The 18,273-nt window shown below is 36.1% G+C and overlaps 2 protein-coding genes across 2 annotated transcripts in view; both read left to right on the forward strand.

The window, feature by feature from the left end:
- Window positions 1-2,932, forward strand: part of LOC143239121 (uncharacterized) — a 66,761-nt gene extending 63,829 nt beyond the window's left edge. Inside the window, exon 21 of the mRNA XM_076479963.1 lies at window positions 359-2,932. Within this exon, the coding sequence (XP_076336078.1) occupies window positions 359-2,852 (2,494 nt within the window). The 3' untranslated portion in view covers window positions 2,853-2,932. The remainder of the gene's footprint in view (window positions 1-358) is intronic.
- Window positions 2,933-9,897: 6,965 nt separating this feature from the next.
- The window catches only part of LOC143237318 (uncharacterized), a 54,960-nt gene continuing 46,584 nt past the window's right edge, over window positions 9,898-18,273 (forward strand). The window contains exons 1-8 of the mRNA XM_076476431.1: window positions 9,898-10,052; window positions 11,432-11,546; window positions 12,375-12,663; window positions 13,505-13,710; window positions 15,368-15,609; window positions 15,842-16,034; window positions 16,406-16,567; window positions 18,099-18,237. Coding sequence (XP_076332546.1) covers window positions 10,032-10,052; window positions 11,432-11,546; window positions 12,375-12,663; window positions 13,505-13,710; window positions 15,368-15,609; window positions 15,842-16,034; window positions 16,406-16,567; window positions 18,099-18,237 — 1,367 coding nt within the window. The 5' untranslated portion in view covers window positions 9,898-10,031. The remainder of the gene's footprint in view (window positions 10,053-11,431; window positions 11,547-12,374; window positions 12,664-13,504; window positions 13,711-15,367; window positions 15,610-15,841; window positions 16,035-16,405; window positions 16,568-18,098; window positions 18,238-18,273) is intronic.

Here is an 18,273-nt window from a genome sequence, read left to right on the forward strand (position 1 = left end):
GCTGTGTCACTTGGGTTTTCTTTTTGTATCTCGATCCACAGTATTGGATTATTATTATGTGAGAGTTTTGCGTTTCAAAATGTAGCTTGTACCTAATCATGACTCAATACGTTGTAATTATTAAAATAAAACCTCGCCTTATGTTAAGATTATTGTGGTATTATTCAATTAATTGTTCAGTTCAGTAAGTTATTCACTGAACACTAAACTATGTAGTTCTTAATATATACTTACGATGTCAATATTCATGCTGGATATTGCAGGAATAGTAAATGTTGTTCTAATATTCTAAATCAAAAAGTAGAGGCAAAAATACACTTTGAAACAAAAGTCTGATTTATTTGCTTGCATGTCTTAGGGTGATCGTGAGTAAAATACCAACTACAACAGCTGAACCTACCACAACAGAGAAACCTACAACAACTGTTGAGCCAACTATAACAACTGAACCTACCAGTACAGAGAAACTCACAACAACTGTTGATATTACTACAACAGCTGAATATACTACTACAGAGAGACCCACAACAACTGTTGAGTTAACTACAACAGCTGAACCTACCACTACAGGGATACCAACAGCAGTTGAACCTACCACTACAGAGAGATTCACAACGACTGTTGAGATGACTATACCAACTGAATCTACCAATACAGAGAGACCCACAACAACCGTTGAGCCAAGTACAATAGCTGAACCTACCACTACAGGGAGACCAACAGCAGTTGAACCTACCACTACAGAGAGACTCACAACAACTGTTGAGCCAACTATAACAACTGAACCTACCACTACAGAGAGACTCACAACAACTGTTGAGATTACTACAACAGCTGAATCTACCACTACAGAGAGACCCACAACTGTTGAGCCAGCTACAACAACTGAACCTACCACTACAGAGAGACTCACAACAACTGTTGAGATTACCACAACAGCTGAACCTACCACTACAGAGAGACCCACAACAACTGTTGAGCCAACTACAACAGCTGAACCTACTACTACAGAGAGACCCACAACAACTGTTGTGCCAACTACAACAGCTGAACTTACCACTACAGAGAGACCCACAACAACTGTTGAGCCAACTACAACAGCTGAACCTACTACTACAGAGAGACCCACAACAACTGTTGTGCCAACTACAGCAGCTGAACTTACCACTACAGAGAAACCCACAACAACTGTTGAGCCAACTACAACAGCTGAACCTATTACTACAGAGAGACCCACAACAACTGTTGAGTCAACTACAACAGCTGAACCTACCACTACAGAGAGACCCACAACAACTGTTAAGACAACCACAACAACTGAACCTACCACTACAGAGAGACTCACAACAACTGTTGAGATTACTACAACAGCTGAATCTACCAGTACAGAGAGACCCACAACTGTTGAGCCAGCTACAACAACTGAACCTACCACTACAGAGAGACTCACAACAACTGTTGAGATTACCACAACAGCTGAACCTACCACTACAGAGAGACCCACAACAACTGTTGAGCCAACTACAACAGCTGAACCTACTACTACAGAGAGACCCACAACAACTGTTGTGCCAACTACAGCAGCTGAACTTACCACTACAGAGAAACCCACAACAACTGTTGAGCCAACTACAACAGCTGAACCTACTACTACAGATAGACCCACAACAACTGTTGAGTCAACTACAACAGCTGAACCTACCACTACAGAGAGACCCACAACAACTGTTAAGACAACCACAACAGCTGAACCTACCACTACAAAGAGACCCACAACAACTGTTGAGCTTACTACAATAGCTGAACCTACCAGTACAGAAAGACCAACAACAGCTGAACCTACTACTACAGAGAGACCCACAACAACTGTTGAGCCAACTACAACAGCTGAACCTACTACTACAGAGAGACCCACAACGACTGTTGTGCCAACTACAGCAGCTGAACCTACTACTACAGAGAGACCCACAACAACTGTTGTGCCAACTACAGCAGCTGAACTTACCACTACAGAGAAACCCACAACAACTGTTGAGCCAACTACAACAGCTGAACCTACTACTACAGAGAGACCAACAACAACTGTTGAGTCAACTACAACAGCTGAACCTACCACTACAGAGAGACTCACAACAACTGTTAAGACAACCACAACAGCTGAACCTACCACTACAAAGAGACCCACAACAACTGTTGAGCTTACTACAATAGCTGAACCTACCACTACAGGGAGACCAACAGCAGTTGAACCTACCACTACAGAGAGACTCACAACAACTGTTGAGCCAACTATAACAACTGAACCTACCACTACAGAGAGACTCACAACAACTGTTGAGATTACTACAACAGCTGAATCTACCACTACAGAGAGACCCACAACTGTTGAGCCAGCTTCAACAACTGAACCTACCACTACAGAGAGACTCACAACAACTGTTGAGATTACTACAGCAGCTGTACTTACCACTACAGAGAAACCCACAACAACTGTTGAGTCAACTACAACAGCTGAACCTACCACTACAGAGAGACCCACAACAACTGTTGAGTCAACTACAACAGCTGAACCTACCACTACAGAGAGACCCACAACTACTCTTAAGACAGCCACAACAGCTGAACCTACCACTACAAAGAGACCCACAACAACTGTTGAGCTTACTACAATAGCTGAACCTACCAGTACAGAAAGACCAACAACAGCTGAACCTACCACTTCAGAAAGACCCACAATAACTCTTGAGTCAATTACAACAGCTGAACCTACCACTACAGAGAGACCCACAACAACTGTTGAGCTTACTACAACAGCTGAACCTACCACTACAGAGAGACCCCACAACTGTTGAGCTTACTACAACAGCTGAACCTACCATTACAGAGAGACCCACAACTGTTGAGCCAACTACAACAGCTGAACCTACCAGTACAGAGAGACCCACAACAACTGTTGAGCCAAATAGAACAGCTGAACCTACCAGTACAGAGAGACCCACAACAACTGTTGAGCCAACTACAACAGCTGAACCTACCACTACAGAGAGACCCACATCAACTTTTGAGCTTACTACAACAGCTGAACCTACCACTACAGAGAGATCCACATCAACTGTTGGGCCAACTACAGATTTTGTAAGTAGATAAATATTATCTAATGTATCTGTTCATTGTCGTGCTATTACCAAGATGGAAAGTAATGTAATGGGCTATCCTGTTTTTATGTAGCTATTTTTAAAATCTCTGTCTAGTTTGTTGTATTTATTTATTCGATTGGTGAGACACAAAATCTGGTATGCCATCTGTTAAATGAATGTGGGGTTTTACTGTTGAGTATGTTACCATTTTATGGTCTTTTCGCTGAGATTTTATGTTTCTGACTAAAAGGTTCATAAATGATCTGAACACTAGCAAAACAATTTTTTAATCATTAGTTTGAAGTAATTATATTTTCTATACAAACGATCTCAGTAACAAGGAGTTTTTTATGAAACCCTGAGTTATTTTCTCCTTTCATTTTGTGTTGTCTCTCGCTGGGACAGCGGTAAATCTTCGGATTTACAATGCTAAAATCAAGGGTTTGATTCCACTCGGTAGACATAGTAGATAGCCCGATGTGGCTTTGCAAGAAGAAAAACACACACTTTATATTAGTTTTCGTTATATTTCTATTCAAGTTAACAACCACTACCATACAACCATCAGAAGCTCCCCAGCCAATCACAGCTCGATTTGCTGACAGTCTTGACAAAATTCTGATAACACTTTCTGACAGCCTTCGTCCTGAGGGATTGGTCAACTGTAGTGTCGTGTTCAACCAAACAAGTGTGGAGTTGTTGGGAGAAGGTAAGATTATAAGCCTAATAAGGACAGAAATACATGTATGCTTATGGTCAGAATATTGTGTTGGTGACTCGCATGAGAACAGCGGTTTGCAAGATATGGCTGATAACTAAATACCGTTAATCAAATTCATATAGAATGACGGGCGATTTTAAAATTAAATTAAATCGTTGTTTAAGTTTTATTAAACTTATAAAACAAAAACTCCTAGAATACCAGAAATCAGGAGCACAAAACTGTCTTATGACTGATTATGACAGAGTAGAATGTCAGTGAAATTAAATAGCTTTGTTTGTTTGTTTGAATTTCGTGCAAAGCTACATGAGGGCTACACGTTAATTGCCCTAATTTATCAGTGTAAAACTAGAGGGAAAGCAGCTAGTCATCACCATCCACCGCCTACTCTTCAACTACTCTTTTACCAACGAATATTGGGATTGATTGACACATTATAACTCTCCCACGGCAGAAAGGGCGAGCATGTGTTTAATGTGATGGCCATGGTGGGTCAAAAATTTAATAGCACTAAAATAATGTGATATGAACCACTCATGAGAAAAGAAAGATAAAATAAACCTTTTACATCAATCTATCTGATAAAAAAACGAAGAAAAAACAATATTCGACCTAACAGAAATCATCAAAACTTGGATAGTTAGCAATTGATTATAACGTTAATAGAAGACAGTTGATTTGGTACCTTAAAGTAACTTTAATATTTCCATTTGTTGTGTGCAGAATTGTCACTAAAGTAGCACTGTTCTAACTAGTTTCTCAAGATAAAGATAATTATATCTGGAGTGGTTTTAAACACGTGTATGGAGACGCCATCTTTTATTTTGTTTCTTTAACATCGATAATGAAAAAAGTCTGTAGAACACATTTAAAATCAACGGATCTTTGCTGCTTATTCCTAACAATTTCTTTACAACTTGCTATCATAACGTATAGAAATATCGTGGTAAAAAACAACTTCCGTGCAGTGCGTCATTATGCATTCAACCATCAACACAACTTGTATTGTGTTGACTTTCACTGGCGTTTTTTTACCATGGTTAGCCATATAACTTCTTATTAGGTAAACATGCATCAGTTACGTTTTTAAGATACATGAAAACAAATATAGGCGAGTTAAGAATGGAAAATTCGGATACTTTTTGGAAAATAATAAGACAAAGATAGTGGTAACGTAAAACTGGATAACCACGTTTGTAGAAACCATATCAGTTTGGAAGCCTTAATGGTAAATTGAATACTAATTTATTATGGAGGTGAAAAGAAAAGATATGTCCATGAAAGAAATATAAAAAGTAAACTGGAATGGACGGAAACTGATTATTGTAAAACAACACAAGTGTAGAGCACTACGTTTCGAAAGTCTTCCGTCTTTAGGTCCTCGAAAAACCTGAAAAAGAAGACCTTAAGGCGTTCGACTCGTAACCCGAGGGTCGCGGGCTCGAATCCCGGTCGCACCAAACATGCTCGCTCTTTCAGCCATGGGGGCGTTATAATGTAACGGTCAATCCCACTATTCGTTGGTAAAAGAGTAACCCAAGAGTTGGCGGTGGGTGGGGATGACTAGCTGCCTTCCATATACTCTTACACTGCTAAATTAGGGACGACTAGCGCAGATAGCCCTTGAGTAGCTTTGCGCGAAATTAAAAAAAACAAACAAACAATTCGCCCTCTACACTTGTGTGTTTTTTTTTGGTTTTTTTACAGCAGACAGTTTTCGTCCATTCCAGTTTACTTAACACGAATGTCATGCCTAACAGTTTATGTTTTTATTTGGATGTTAAGGGAAGATACTGATTACTGAGGTAACAACTTAAACTTTCATTTATGATAAATTCCGAGATTAAGATTTCTTTTGCATATGATTAATGTTCTCTTCTTTTCTTGTACAGATCCAATATGCATCACTATAGCAAACACCCTGACAGTTCTTCTTGGAAGAGAACCTGAGCTAATACCGTATGATGTATTAACCTTTCTGTCTGGTAACGGACTCTACAACCGAGATGTTCCTCCTGAGTTAGGGTTAGAAGTTACCGGAATGGCTACAGTAGAAGAGGCAACAAATCCGGTAAGTCATGTTTTAATTGATGAAACAGTAAAGATAGTAATACGAAAAACAAAGCAAGTGTGATATCATATGTAATACGTCAAATAACGGTTACAACAGAAGAGAAAGCCGGTATAGTAAGTAACAACAATAGAATAAAAGGCAATGACGGTAGATGGAGCTGCCAGCTTGGTAACTTAACATTATTTCAAGAAAATATTCTGTAAAGGTTTGTTTCTTTTTTGAATTTCGCACAAGGCTACTCGAGGGCTATCTGTGCTAGCCGTCCCTAATTTAGCAGTGTAAGACTAGAGGGAAGGCAGCTAGTCATCACCGCCCACCGCCAACTCTTGGGCTACTCTTTAACCAACGAATAATGGGATTGACCGTCACATTATAACGCCTCCACGACTGAAAGGGCGAGCATGTTTGGTGTGACAAGGATTCGAACCCGCGACCCTCGGATTACGAGTCGCACGCCTTAACACGCTTGGCCATGCCGGGCCCATTCTGTAAAGGATAGGGCTTAATCCGGTGAGTAAAACGAGATGGAACGCGCTTGTCGAAATCCTATCAGTTTGAGAGCTTTAATGATAGATCGAGGGATGATTTGTAGTAAAGAAACGATCAGACTATTAAATATCTTTATTAAAGAAGTTAATAATTTGTTAACATAAAAACGAAACAAAAGAACACTGTTCAGGATGGTTACAGTGAATTACATTGACCTGTGAATTACTGACTTCCTAAATTCGGTGAGGAAGCGGAAATACAGATATTATATCAGTTTGTTTTTTATTAGTAATTGAAATAATGCAATTGATCTGTGTAAAATTAAATTAATAAGCTATAATAATACATTCTTATGTACATATATATATATATATATATATCTCATCGTTTAAGTATTAATAAAGTTATTTGTGTAATATAGAAAAATATTTCAAAATATTTAAATATGGGAGTTATTTTTTATCATGAATATAATACATTATTCAGTGGTAATACGTTCACTATTAATAATGTGGTAATTAGTTTCAGGCACTTATTGGTGGTAGTACGTAGATTAATGATAATACGGCCATTAGTGGTAACACATTTATTGGTGGTAACATAGCTTGTAGTGCACTGATTAAAGGAAATATACTTATTGTTGTTGGTACAGATATTTTGCTCTATCGTAATTTTTTCCAATGTCATCTTCTTAAGTCTCTCTACTGGCTTATTGGTCGAAAGAATTTATATGATTGATGTATTGGAAAGTTTTAATTTACCTTTGCTATAAACTTAAAACATATAACACTTTATGATGATGTACAAACTTTGAACAGTTTACTCCATATTTCGAACTGTTCGGCCCAAGAGAGGTTTGTGGAGGAATCATTAACATTACAGCGATTGACGTCACAGCTGACGCATGCCACGAGATGGATTACTTCCGGACAATTTATCCAACCAATACCTCGGGTAAAACTTTAAACGAATTAGTAGTTTACTAATTATACAACTTTCTTAAGTAACTTATAGTTTCTACAATTTATTAGGTTTATAAAATATCTCAATCGTTTAACATGGATAATAATTAACTCTATATACTAATTAGCTTAAATTTAAACTCATCTTTTGCTCGTAAGTTTTAAAAATTATCGAGGGTTAACTGTAAGGAACTTGCTGAGTTTTTTTGGAAGTTACCAAATAAGTATTTTTAAAATAAGGCAGAGTATCCGTTTAAGATGTTAGAAATACAAACTGAATATGATTGACTAGAATATAAGTATTATACATGTGAGACTAGAAACGTGTGACCTTTGACCTCAAGATGGGGAATGATCGAATGCGTCATACTCATATCTCGATAGCCTCGAAAAACTTATGGTGTAGTTATTTTAGTTATAAAAACTTATGATGTAGTTATTTTAGTTATAAAAACTTATGATGTAGTTATTTTAGTTATAAAAACTTATGGTGTAGTTATTTTAGTTATAAAATCTTATCGTATAGTTATTTTAGTTGTAAAAACTTATGGTGTAGTTATTTTAGTTATAAAATCTTATCGTATAGTTATTTTAGTCGTAAAAACTTATGGTGTAGTTATTTTAGTTATAAAATCTTATCGTATAGTTATTTTAGTCGTAAAAACTTATGGTGTAGTTATTTTAGTTATAAACGTTTTAAAAATCAAACTTGTAATTTTAAAAGTTTCGTAGCTGATTTTTATTTTTCACTGTGGAAGATCCAACTGTTTATTATGGTCTTCACGACTTGCAAAGACTAGTTTTACAACACAGTTCCACTGCGGATCCAAAACTGTTGTCGTTTTCAACTGATCAAGTAAGTTTATCCTTTAATTTTGTCAATGACTCAATGTAGCAGTTTGTACAGGGTTGACAAAACGTCATGGGGTTTTAAAACGCATGGAATAAATAAAATTTTCTGGCAATAGATCAGGTGAACATTATCGTAACAGAAAATTAACTTGCTACTGTGACCAAACACTTTTCTTCCATGATCCATCAGAATGTGTTATTTTTAGGCTTTTTTGTAAACGTAGAATAATAGGTTCACTAAAGAAACCGATTGACATAACAATACTTCTTGTTCAGAAATATTTATCGATATGTATGTACGTATACGTAAACTAATATTTTCTGTTCAATAATAACACGTATGTGTATTATTTTCTTAAAGTAGGCCTAGTTAAGTTGAAACAGGAGCTAACTCTAGTTTCAAGCTTTTAGCTATTTACTCTTTGAACAGGATATGTAAAAAAAAAATGAAACTTCGCTAATGAGTATATTAACTGAGTGCTTAAAGTGATGCTCCGTTTTCCCGAATGGTATAGAAGTTTGTGGGCATCATATAGTTTGTATCACTGGTTAAATACAAGTCGATATAAAGACGTCTGAAAGAGATTTGCTGATATTATAAATGTAAATTCATGACTAAGGTTAATTCTATATCCAATATTTGAAAAATTAATACAAAAAAAATATTTAAGCCTTAAATCAGTTTCAACTCTTTATCATCTGCTTCCGTAATTTATAACTTTTTCTACACTACATTTGTAATTTATTTTAAAAGTGTTTGTTTGTTTCTTTAGAATTAAACTCAAAGCTACACAATGGGCTATCTGCGCTCTGACCACCACAAGTATCGAAACCCAGTTTTTAGCGTTGTAAGTCCGCAAACATACCGCTGTGCCACTGGAGGGGGGGGGCATTCTAAAAGTGATTATTATGGTACGAAGTTTTCATTACAATGTTACGTTCGTGCATGTTATAAATCACGTGCAAAATTCACGTGAGTTACTTCTTTATTTATGTTTATTATCTTGAAATATACGACAATATTTAGTGTTCTTTCTATTAACAAAATTTCAAACAAATCGGTCCGGCATGGCCAGGTGGTTAAGGTACTCGACTCATAACCCGAGGGTCGTGGGTTCGAATCTCCGTCATACCAAACATGCTCGCCCTTTTAGCAGTGGGGGCGTTATAATGGGACGGTGAATCCCACGGTAGGTGGTGACGACTAGCTGCCTTTCCTCTAGTCTTACACTGCTAAATTAGGAACGGCTAACATAGATAGCTCTTGTGTAGCTTTGAGCGAAATTCAAAACAAACCAATCAAACAAATCGACCTATTAAAAGACGAACTTTACGATATAGTATCCTCCTAGGTTTAAATCATGGCTTGTTCACCACGATTTTTATGTAGAATTGAGTTTTATCATTGTAAAAAACCAGCTAAATTACATGATTAATAACAGACTCTCTCCATTATTTTAAGCTTTATCATCTTATTTCTCGCGAACCCAACAGTTCCATCAAGAGAATCGCACGCTTATCGTAATTATGTAATATTTCTCTTCACTGAGGATAGATTTTATATCAGGTTAAAAATAATATTAAAAATATGAAACATTCCAGCTAAAGGAAGACATTGACTACGTGGTGATGATCACAGCTACAAATCGTTTCGGTGGTGAATCGTATCTTCCGTCCATTCACCTTTTAGACGTACAAACAAACCACTTGCCCTAACCATACAGGGTCCCACAATTGTTGACGCTCAGCGTGACGTCACGTTCACAGTTATTGTTGACATCTGTGAAGAAATTGACATGACGACATCAAGTCTTCAAGTAAGCCCTTTTTTACAAATTCTGTAACTACAACGAAAACAACAAACATATGTCAGTTTTTTGTGTAGTTCTGGGGAAGAAAACAACAAACATATGTCAGATTTTGTGTAGTTCTGGGGAAGAAAACAACAAACATATGTCAGTTCTGGGAAGAAAACAACAAACATATGTCAGTTTTTCTGTAGTTCTGGGGAAGAAAACAACAAACATATGTCAGTTTTTTGTGTAGTTCTGGGGAAGAAAACAACAAACATATGTCAGTTTTTTGTGTAGTTCTGGGAAAGAAAACAACAAACATATGTCAGTTTTTTGTGTAGTTCTGCAGAAGAAAACAACAAACATATGTCAGTTTTTTGTGTAGTTCTGCAGAAGAAAACAACAAACATATGTCAGTTTTTTGTGTAGTTCTGCAGAAGAAAACAACAAACATATGTCAGTTTTTTGTGTAGTTCTGCAGAAGAAAATAACAAACATATGTCAGTTTTTTGTGTAGTTCTGGGGAACTGTTTACTCCTTTGTCTTACGTATCCCACAGCACAGGATTTTTAGCTGACCCATAGAATGGCTCTGTTTTTTTTAATCAAATACAAACTTTCAGCTAATGGTTCTATTTCTTTAACAGATTGAAATCTAATCACAGCCGCGGCTATTGGGGATTTCTTCTTGTTTTTCAAATACAAACCTTTAGCTCATAGCTTCAGTTATTAACCGATTTGAGTTATAATTACAGCTGAGGCTATTGAGAATTCCTTTTTATTTCATGATGCAACTTCGATTAAAATATTCCATTCCTCAACTATATGTGCATTATAGTAGTTATTCGGGTTGATATATAGTTTTGTAATCTTGTAATAGATGCAAATCATCAAACTTCTTAAACTTAGCACTGTTAGTTAAAAACTATTAACTAGACGGTTATGTGTTCCTCAACTTGAGAGATAAAACAACCACAATAGAACTTGAAAACAATTGATCAAAAGGGTAGCTACACCTCTTACATTTCATTCCAGTATCAGAAAATGTTTTGACAATTCCCTATATTTTTCTCTTTACATAAGCGTGAAAACATTTAGTCCAGTGCGGCAGATTTAATCACTGTTTGTTTTGAATTGTACTATCAAGGATTCACCGATATATTCAAAGAAGAAATTTTAGTGAACACTGACAAATGGCAATGACAGTCCTTTAGTAGTTAATATATGTCGTCATAAACACGTGCAGTATGACATCATATCGCTATTGAGCACAACCATTTACGTACTCATATATTTGTATATAATTTAGAATTTTTGTTTTATAGGTGTACCGTATTACTTTTGTACCCTGCATGAACAGGGATGCAGACGTAATTTAATTCATTATTCTTTTTTTTTTTCCAGGTCACTTGGTCTATTTCCCCTTTAGTGGTCGATCTAAGGGGATTTACTACAAATTCAGCCATTGTACCTAGAGGACATCTCCAGCTGGGAAGTGTGTACACCATTTCAGTTAGTGGTAAGTAATGGTTGGGGCATTGTGGGTAAATACGTACAAGGTAAATAGCAAAAGATACATTAGATGGACAGAGTCCGCTGGAACAATTAAAATAAACAGACAGACTGACTAACTGACATCCGGTTTTGTTTTAGAATGTTAGTCTTAAACTATTTAGCTATCGGCACATAGCCATCTTTGTTTTGAATTTATAGATTATTAGGAGAAAAGCAGCTTTTAAATAACACCTACCGCCAACTCCTGGCTACTCTTACTCAACCATAATATTGTGATTTGATTACGTCACTCTTATTTAGGACCCACGGCCCCCATAAGTACGGAAAACGATTTTGTAGTAACATGCCATGAAACCTAGATCATTGAATCTACAGTCAAGGCACACTAACTAATAGACCACGCCCGTCTTCCGACAGACGGACAATCATATATAAATAAACGCATAGGAATATGTACGTATACTTGCGCATATTTAATTCACAAAAATAAGTAAAGAGACAAGCACAAAAACTGACGGAGTAACAGACAGATCGACATCACACATTGGTAGATAACACATAATTAGATAAGAGCTTTCCTGTAGAGTCAAATAATAAAAAGAACATTGGAATAAGAAAGTTGACCTTCCTTGTTCACAGCCAGCTGGTAGTAAGTAGAGAATGTGAAATACAGTAAGATGAACTTAGCATATCTTATCTATAACATATAACCGGGGTAACACGAACAGATAAAAATACCTATATATGAGTATATTTTATTGGTAGAAACAAGTAGAACAGACTGATTGATTGGTGGTTATATAGATAGAAAACCTGTGTTTGGTTCTTTCAGTGTCTGTAAGCAGTGATGAGAGTAAGTGGAGTAATGCATCAGTTACCGTTGGAGTTAAGAGGACAAGTTTACAGGCTGTAATCAGTTCTTCACACCTGGTAGTCGGAGACCAGACACCGTTTACACTAGATGGCGCTCTATCTTTTGATCCAAGCAACGCTGCTGGTGATCTTCAGTTATTGTGGTCTTGCAGTGACCTGATGACCTCTAATACGTCATGCTTAGGACCCAATCTGTTGGTCAATAGCAAGGTTCTTACTGTACCAGCAGGGGCTCTTCATCCAGAAACGTATGCTAAGCGTTTTGTATTATTATTCTCAGTAGTGCAAAAGTTTAGGAATTGTATTTGTTGATGATCAAAAGTAATTTATTCTAAGGTTTTTGAGATGCACAGGAAGTCATTGAGCATTATATAGTAACTTCTGGAAACTTCAATTGTCTCTCTCGGATTTCATTCTCTCACAACTTGTTATGCTTTTTAACAATAGTTATGAAGCTATGTTTCCATGAAATGAAGCTTCTTTGATCAACTGTCATAACAATGTTATTTCGATTCTTTTGCATATCTTTCCACAAAATGGTTAATGTCTCAGGGTTGCATTTTTCTAGTGCAGGCTTAAGCAAACAAGGTCAAAAAGTTCGTTTGTTTTGATGAGTTTAAAATGTGGCTGAAAACCACAATTAAAATTGTGATTATCTCATTAATATTAATAGTCCCACTTTTAACACACGATTTTTACGGGTTTGACAGTTCTTTTTCGTAATAGCAGCTTTCAATTTGTGAATAAAGTAATAGCATTTTTTAACTTGTATACTTTCTGAGCCCAGTTTTGCCCTAAACGCTCTGCTGTATAATATTTTCTTCTCGTATGGAGACTAATGAAGATTTCCTTCGAAATTTTGCGTTTTTCATCCACAAATTGTCTAAAAATTTCGTTGTATGAAATTTCCAACGTAATCATCAGGATTTATTAATTATCAAAATTATCATAATTTTACATTGCCCCATCGTAGGTTTGGATCTTAGCGAAAGTTATGCAGTTCGAGTTTCTTGACATTTGTTGTGATATAAATTTTATCATTTTTATACCAAACGTTTGTTATTTTTGTGTTTTCTCTTTATCTAATAGGTACCTTTTTACACTCAAAGTTTTTAAGGACTATCGCAGTGCTGAAACCCAAACTTCAGTTATTATCCGTCAGGGGGAGCTACCTATTGTCTACATTAAAAAGAGAAAAGCAGGTCGAGTAGATCCCACTCAAAGACTTGTTGTAGAAGGATACGTTACCAGTCGAGCCAATGTAACGATTCGCTGGGAAGTCGTGGTGGCAAAAGGTGAGGTTGTGCTGGTTCCTTGATTTGTGCATTCTTATTCGAACAAAGAAAAATATATGACTTCTACCTTTTAGTTTACAATATACTGTGATAATATATTATCAAAATCATTTGTAAAATTGGATTGATCAAATTAAATTATAAACATTTATCCCATCGTACACGTGGTGAGTCTGGATAGATAGACACAGTTTTTGTTCTCTTATATCCTGAAAACAGGTGACCCCACCAGCTGTCGTATCCTATAAACAGGCGATCTCATCAACTGTCGAATTAGTTAATTTTACATGATTTTAGACAAATTTAAGCGAGACTGTGAGATGAGCATGAAATCCACGAGAGTTGACATGCTGTGAATTGTTGTAACTAAGATTATCAATCGTTAAGTCGTCTTGCTGTAACTAAGATTATCAATTGTTAAGTCGTCTTGCTGTAACTAAGACTATCAATCGTTAAGTCGTCTTGCTGTAACTAAGACTATCAGATTGGTGAGCTTGAAACTTAATATCTCTCTCATGTCTTCTTGTAATTTCAATAATCAGAATCTGGCTGCTAGAACGTTTGACTTGTGATCTGTGGGATTGAAACCATTTGCCAAACAAGCTTGTTTGTCAACAGTGTGAATGGTATGATGTGACGACCAATTTTACTATTCACTGTAAAATGTAGCTTAATAGTTGGCGGTTGGTGTTGTTGATTAGCTACCTTCCCTTTAGTCTTTTAGTTAAAAATAGGGAAATATGGAAAACAACAAGTGACGTGAATAACTAAGGTTGATATAAATTCACGGTGTAATGAAATGTATTAGAACTAAATTTTGATATTATTTGAAGTAGAGTAGAGTGTGATTTTACCCCAAACTAGTTGTTTTATGAATGATATATAAAAGCCTTTCATACACTCAGTTGTGTTCAGATATGCATTTAGGTTTTCAAGACTGAGATATCTCTTGAAGTTAACGGCTTTAAAAAAGGAATATGGATGAATATGGGTGCCGAGTCCTTCAAGAAGAAGTCTGTAACAAGCCGTAGCCCAGTCATGTAACGTCCTTTAACATATGAAACCTATAAACACAAAGATAGTGGGGAACACATTCGTATGCCCCAGGTAACAGTACACAACATTATTAAGAAGATTTCTATCTCGAAAAGCGAGACAAATAACTTTCATCCCATACCCATTCAACTCTGATATATCTCAAGCAGTTGGAGAATGAAACAGCTGTTCGTGCTATTTGAAATGAGGCACACTGGCGAAGTCACCATATGCAGCACCTATGGATTTTTGTGTGATCCATCTTTCGAAAAGGGTACTGGGAGCTATCATTTTCGTATACTGTCAGGCTTACGGAAAGCCTGCAGAGAGTAGTGGTGTGCATTTAACATGTCAAGCCTTACAGTATAAAGTAGTTTACAGTGAACACTACGGCTATAAGATAAAGTATGGTCAGACATGGCGAAATGAATCGTAAAGACGTGGCAAGGCTCCAAAACTTTTTTAATTTAACGCGCCCTTATTCTTTGTGTAAGAATTATAAGACTTTTTTTCCAGTCTAAATTAAACAGTTAATCAAAAATTATAATTAGAGTAATCGAGACACACCACCATTTCTTGCGATTTTCTTTTATTTAAGTTCATAATTTCTACCATATTTCAGAATATGCTCTTCCATTAATTGACGGAGTGACGTCATCAGTAGTGCCAAGATATTACAGTTTTTCTCTGGTCGATCGTCCATTTCCACTCCTGATTCCAGCTACTAATCAGTGGTGGGCAGGTCTTTTGGGTGGTGCCCTCTATAAGATCCGTCTAATAGCAGAACCGATGGATGGAGGAGAATCAGGTTATGCTGAAGTTATAATAGAGACAAATAATCCACCAGATGGAGGCACACTCCAGGTGAATCGTTCATTATAAACAAATATATTTATTTCATTGATGTTTGTTTTTTAATATTTTTATGATTGAGTTCTGAAGCTGTTTACAGGGTTTACTGCACAGAGCTCCATTGAATTTTATACCAATGTTGTAGTTTTCTGCAAGTGAGGTAAAGTTTCAGGTTTCAGAGAAAATATAATATTTGATCAAAATCTTTCAGTAAATTTAGTATTTATACATTTTTTGTATATAGATAGAGCCACTATCTGGCTATGCGTTATCAACAAACTTTACCCTGGACGCTAGAGGGAGTTGGCGTGATTCACCACAAGATTATTCATTATCGTATGCTTTTTCATTTCGTCTCAGCAACAGTGATGTCGATATTCTTGTCACTAAAATAATGGGAGCGCCACCTGTTGTTCGAAATGTTATTCTTCCGGGAGGTAAATTGATGCTTTATCGGCTATTGTTTTTTCTTTTTAAAGTAATTCTTCGAGCTTAAATGTGGTTTAATGTTAAGTGTCAATTGAAAGATTGAAATAAGAAAATAATTTATTTTACTGCAAAGGCAAATCATCTCGAACACGAATTTAAAAAAAATGTATGTGAGTTCTACTTCAACCGAAAACTGGGAATCTTTCAAAACGTCAACACTAATTCCATATTGTTAACGAAAGATAAATCTTAATTTGAGATACTGGAATATACTCGCACTGTCCACTCAGACATATGTATGCATATTTTTTTCCAAAGCTAGTAATTAGTTAAAGCGCTGTATTTCATTTGATAATATACACATTATAAGTTTTTATAGTTTTAGGCCAGACTACCGAAGTTATAGTTAAAGTCAAGACATGTGACATCTGGGACTCGTGCAGAATCGCCGAAAAAGCAGTTTCCATCGAAACCTTTTCAACCTTCTCAGCAGACGATTTCGATTCGATAAACAAAACAGTAGTACAATATTTGAATCAAGGTAAGTTCTATTTAAAATTTAGGCTTAAACTCTATAATGCTGACAAAGAAATAGAAACCAGTAGGCTTAAAATTTCATAAAAATCGTGTAAACTGCAAATTTTTTTCTTCACATCTATCTTAGTTTTTTTTTCATTTTTCATTCAAAATCTGAGCCGTGTACAAAGTATATTTTGAAACCTACCTTTTGCTTCTCACAAGTCACTGTATAAGTGTTTAATAAAATACTTAGTATCTCATACTTTAGTCCAATTGACGAGTTTTGGTATTTAATAAAAGGCCTCTTTGAGACAAAAGGTATATTTCAGATTTTTCTTTTGTACGACTCTGCTATTATGTCTGAAATCGACAAATTATGATTGTTTGTTTGTTTTGGATTTTGCGCAAAGCTACACGAAGGCTATCTGCGCTAGCCATCCCTAATTTTGCAGTGTAAGACTAGAGGGAAGGCAGCTAGACACCACCATCCATTGTCAACTCTTGGGCTACTCTTTTACCAACGAATAGTGGCATTGACCGTCATATTATTACGCCTCCAAGACTGAAAGGGCGAGCATGTTTGGTGTGACAGGGATTCGAACCCGCGGCCCTTGGATTACGAGTCGAGAGCCTTAACCACATGGCCATGCCAAATTAAGAGGAACGTGAAGAAAATATTTTGCAGTTTATGAGAATTTTATTAAAATTTTAGACCTGACATGTTTGGTTCTTTATCATTTGACATAACTGTAATATTTAGTATCTTAATATTTCCATATATTCTTTCCTTCCCCGAAAAGGAGGGGGGCCGAAGCCCACTTAGAGAAGCCATCTGTTTTGATCAATTGCACCACTGTAAAGTAGTGTGTTGTCTGTCAGTCAGTAGCACTAAAGTCACGTCACATAAGCGAAGCTTAACGTTGCAATTTGTCCTGTCGTAGCATGTTATGAATCACATGAATAATTATGTCGGCTACAACACATCACGACATACGAACTTCAAAAACATGAATTAAAATATTTGGTTTCGTTCACTCTTGAAACAGAAAACTTCCAGGGAACTTACGAAAGTACATCTAGTGTTTAGTGTTTTGATGTCAGTCTGTACTCTTTATATTTAGTGTTTTTGTGTTAATCGGTAAATTATATATTTAATGTTTGATATTAGTAAATGCACTTTATGCTTAGTGTTTTGGTGTTAGATAGTGCACTTTATATTTAGTGTTTTGGTGTTAGATAGTGCACTTAATATTTAGTGTTTTGGTGTTAGATAGTGGACTTCATATTTAGTGTTTTGGTGTTAGATAGTGCACTTTATATTTAGTGTTTTGGTGTTAGATAGTACACTTTATATTTAGTGTTTTGGTGTTAGATAGTACACTTTATATTTAGTGTTTTGGTGTTAGATAGTGCACTTTATATTTAGTGTTAGATAATGCCACTTTATGTTTAACATTTAGACGTTAGTACTTAAGATGCTAGATGATATACAGATGTTTGGTATTTAAGATGTTAGACGGTACAGATATGTTTAGTATGATTTAAAATGACAGGTGACCAAACCCGAGCCTTATCTATTGCTACGGCAGTTGCTCTGACACTGGGCAATGACCAGTACGGAGATTTAGGAAATTCATCCCAGGTTTTGTTTCAAGATGTTCTAGACAGAATGATTGAAAATTATCTCAGCATGTAAGTATGTTTTTATAACACTTTACGTTCTTGTTT

This window comes from Tachypleus tridentatus, chromosome 13 (genome assembly GCF_004210375.1).
Source record: "Tachypleus tridentatus isolate NWPU-2018 chromosome 13, ASM421037v1, whole genome shotgun sequence".
Lineage (NCBI taxonomy): Eukaryota > Metazoa > Arthropoda > Merostomata > Xiphosura > Limulidae > Tachypleus > Tachypleus tridentatus.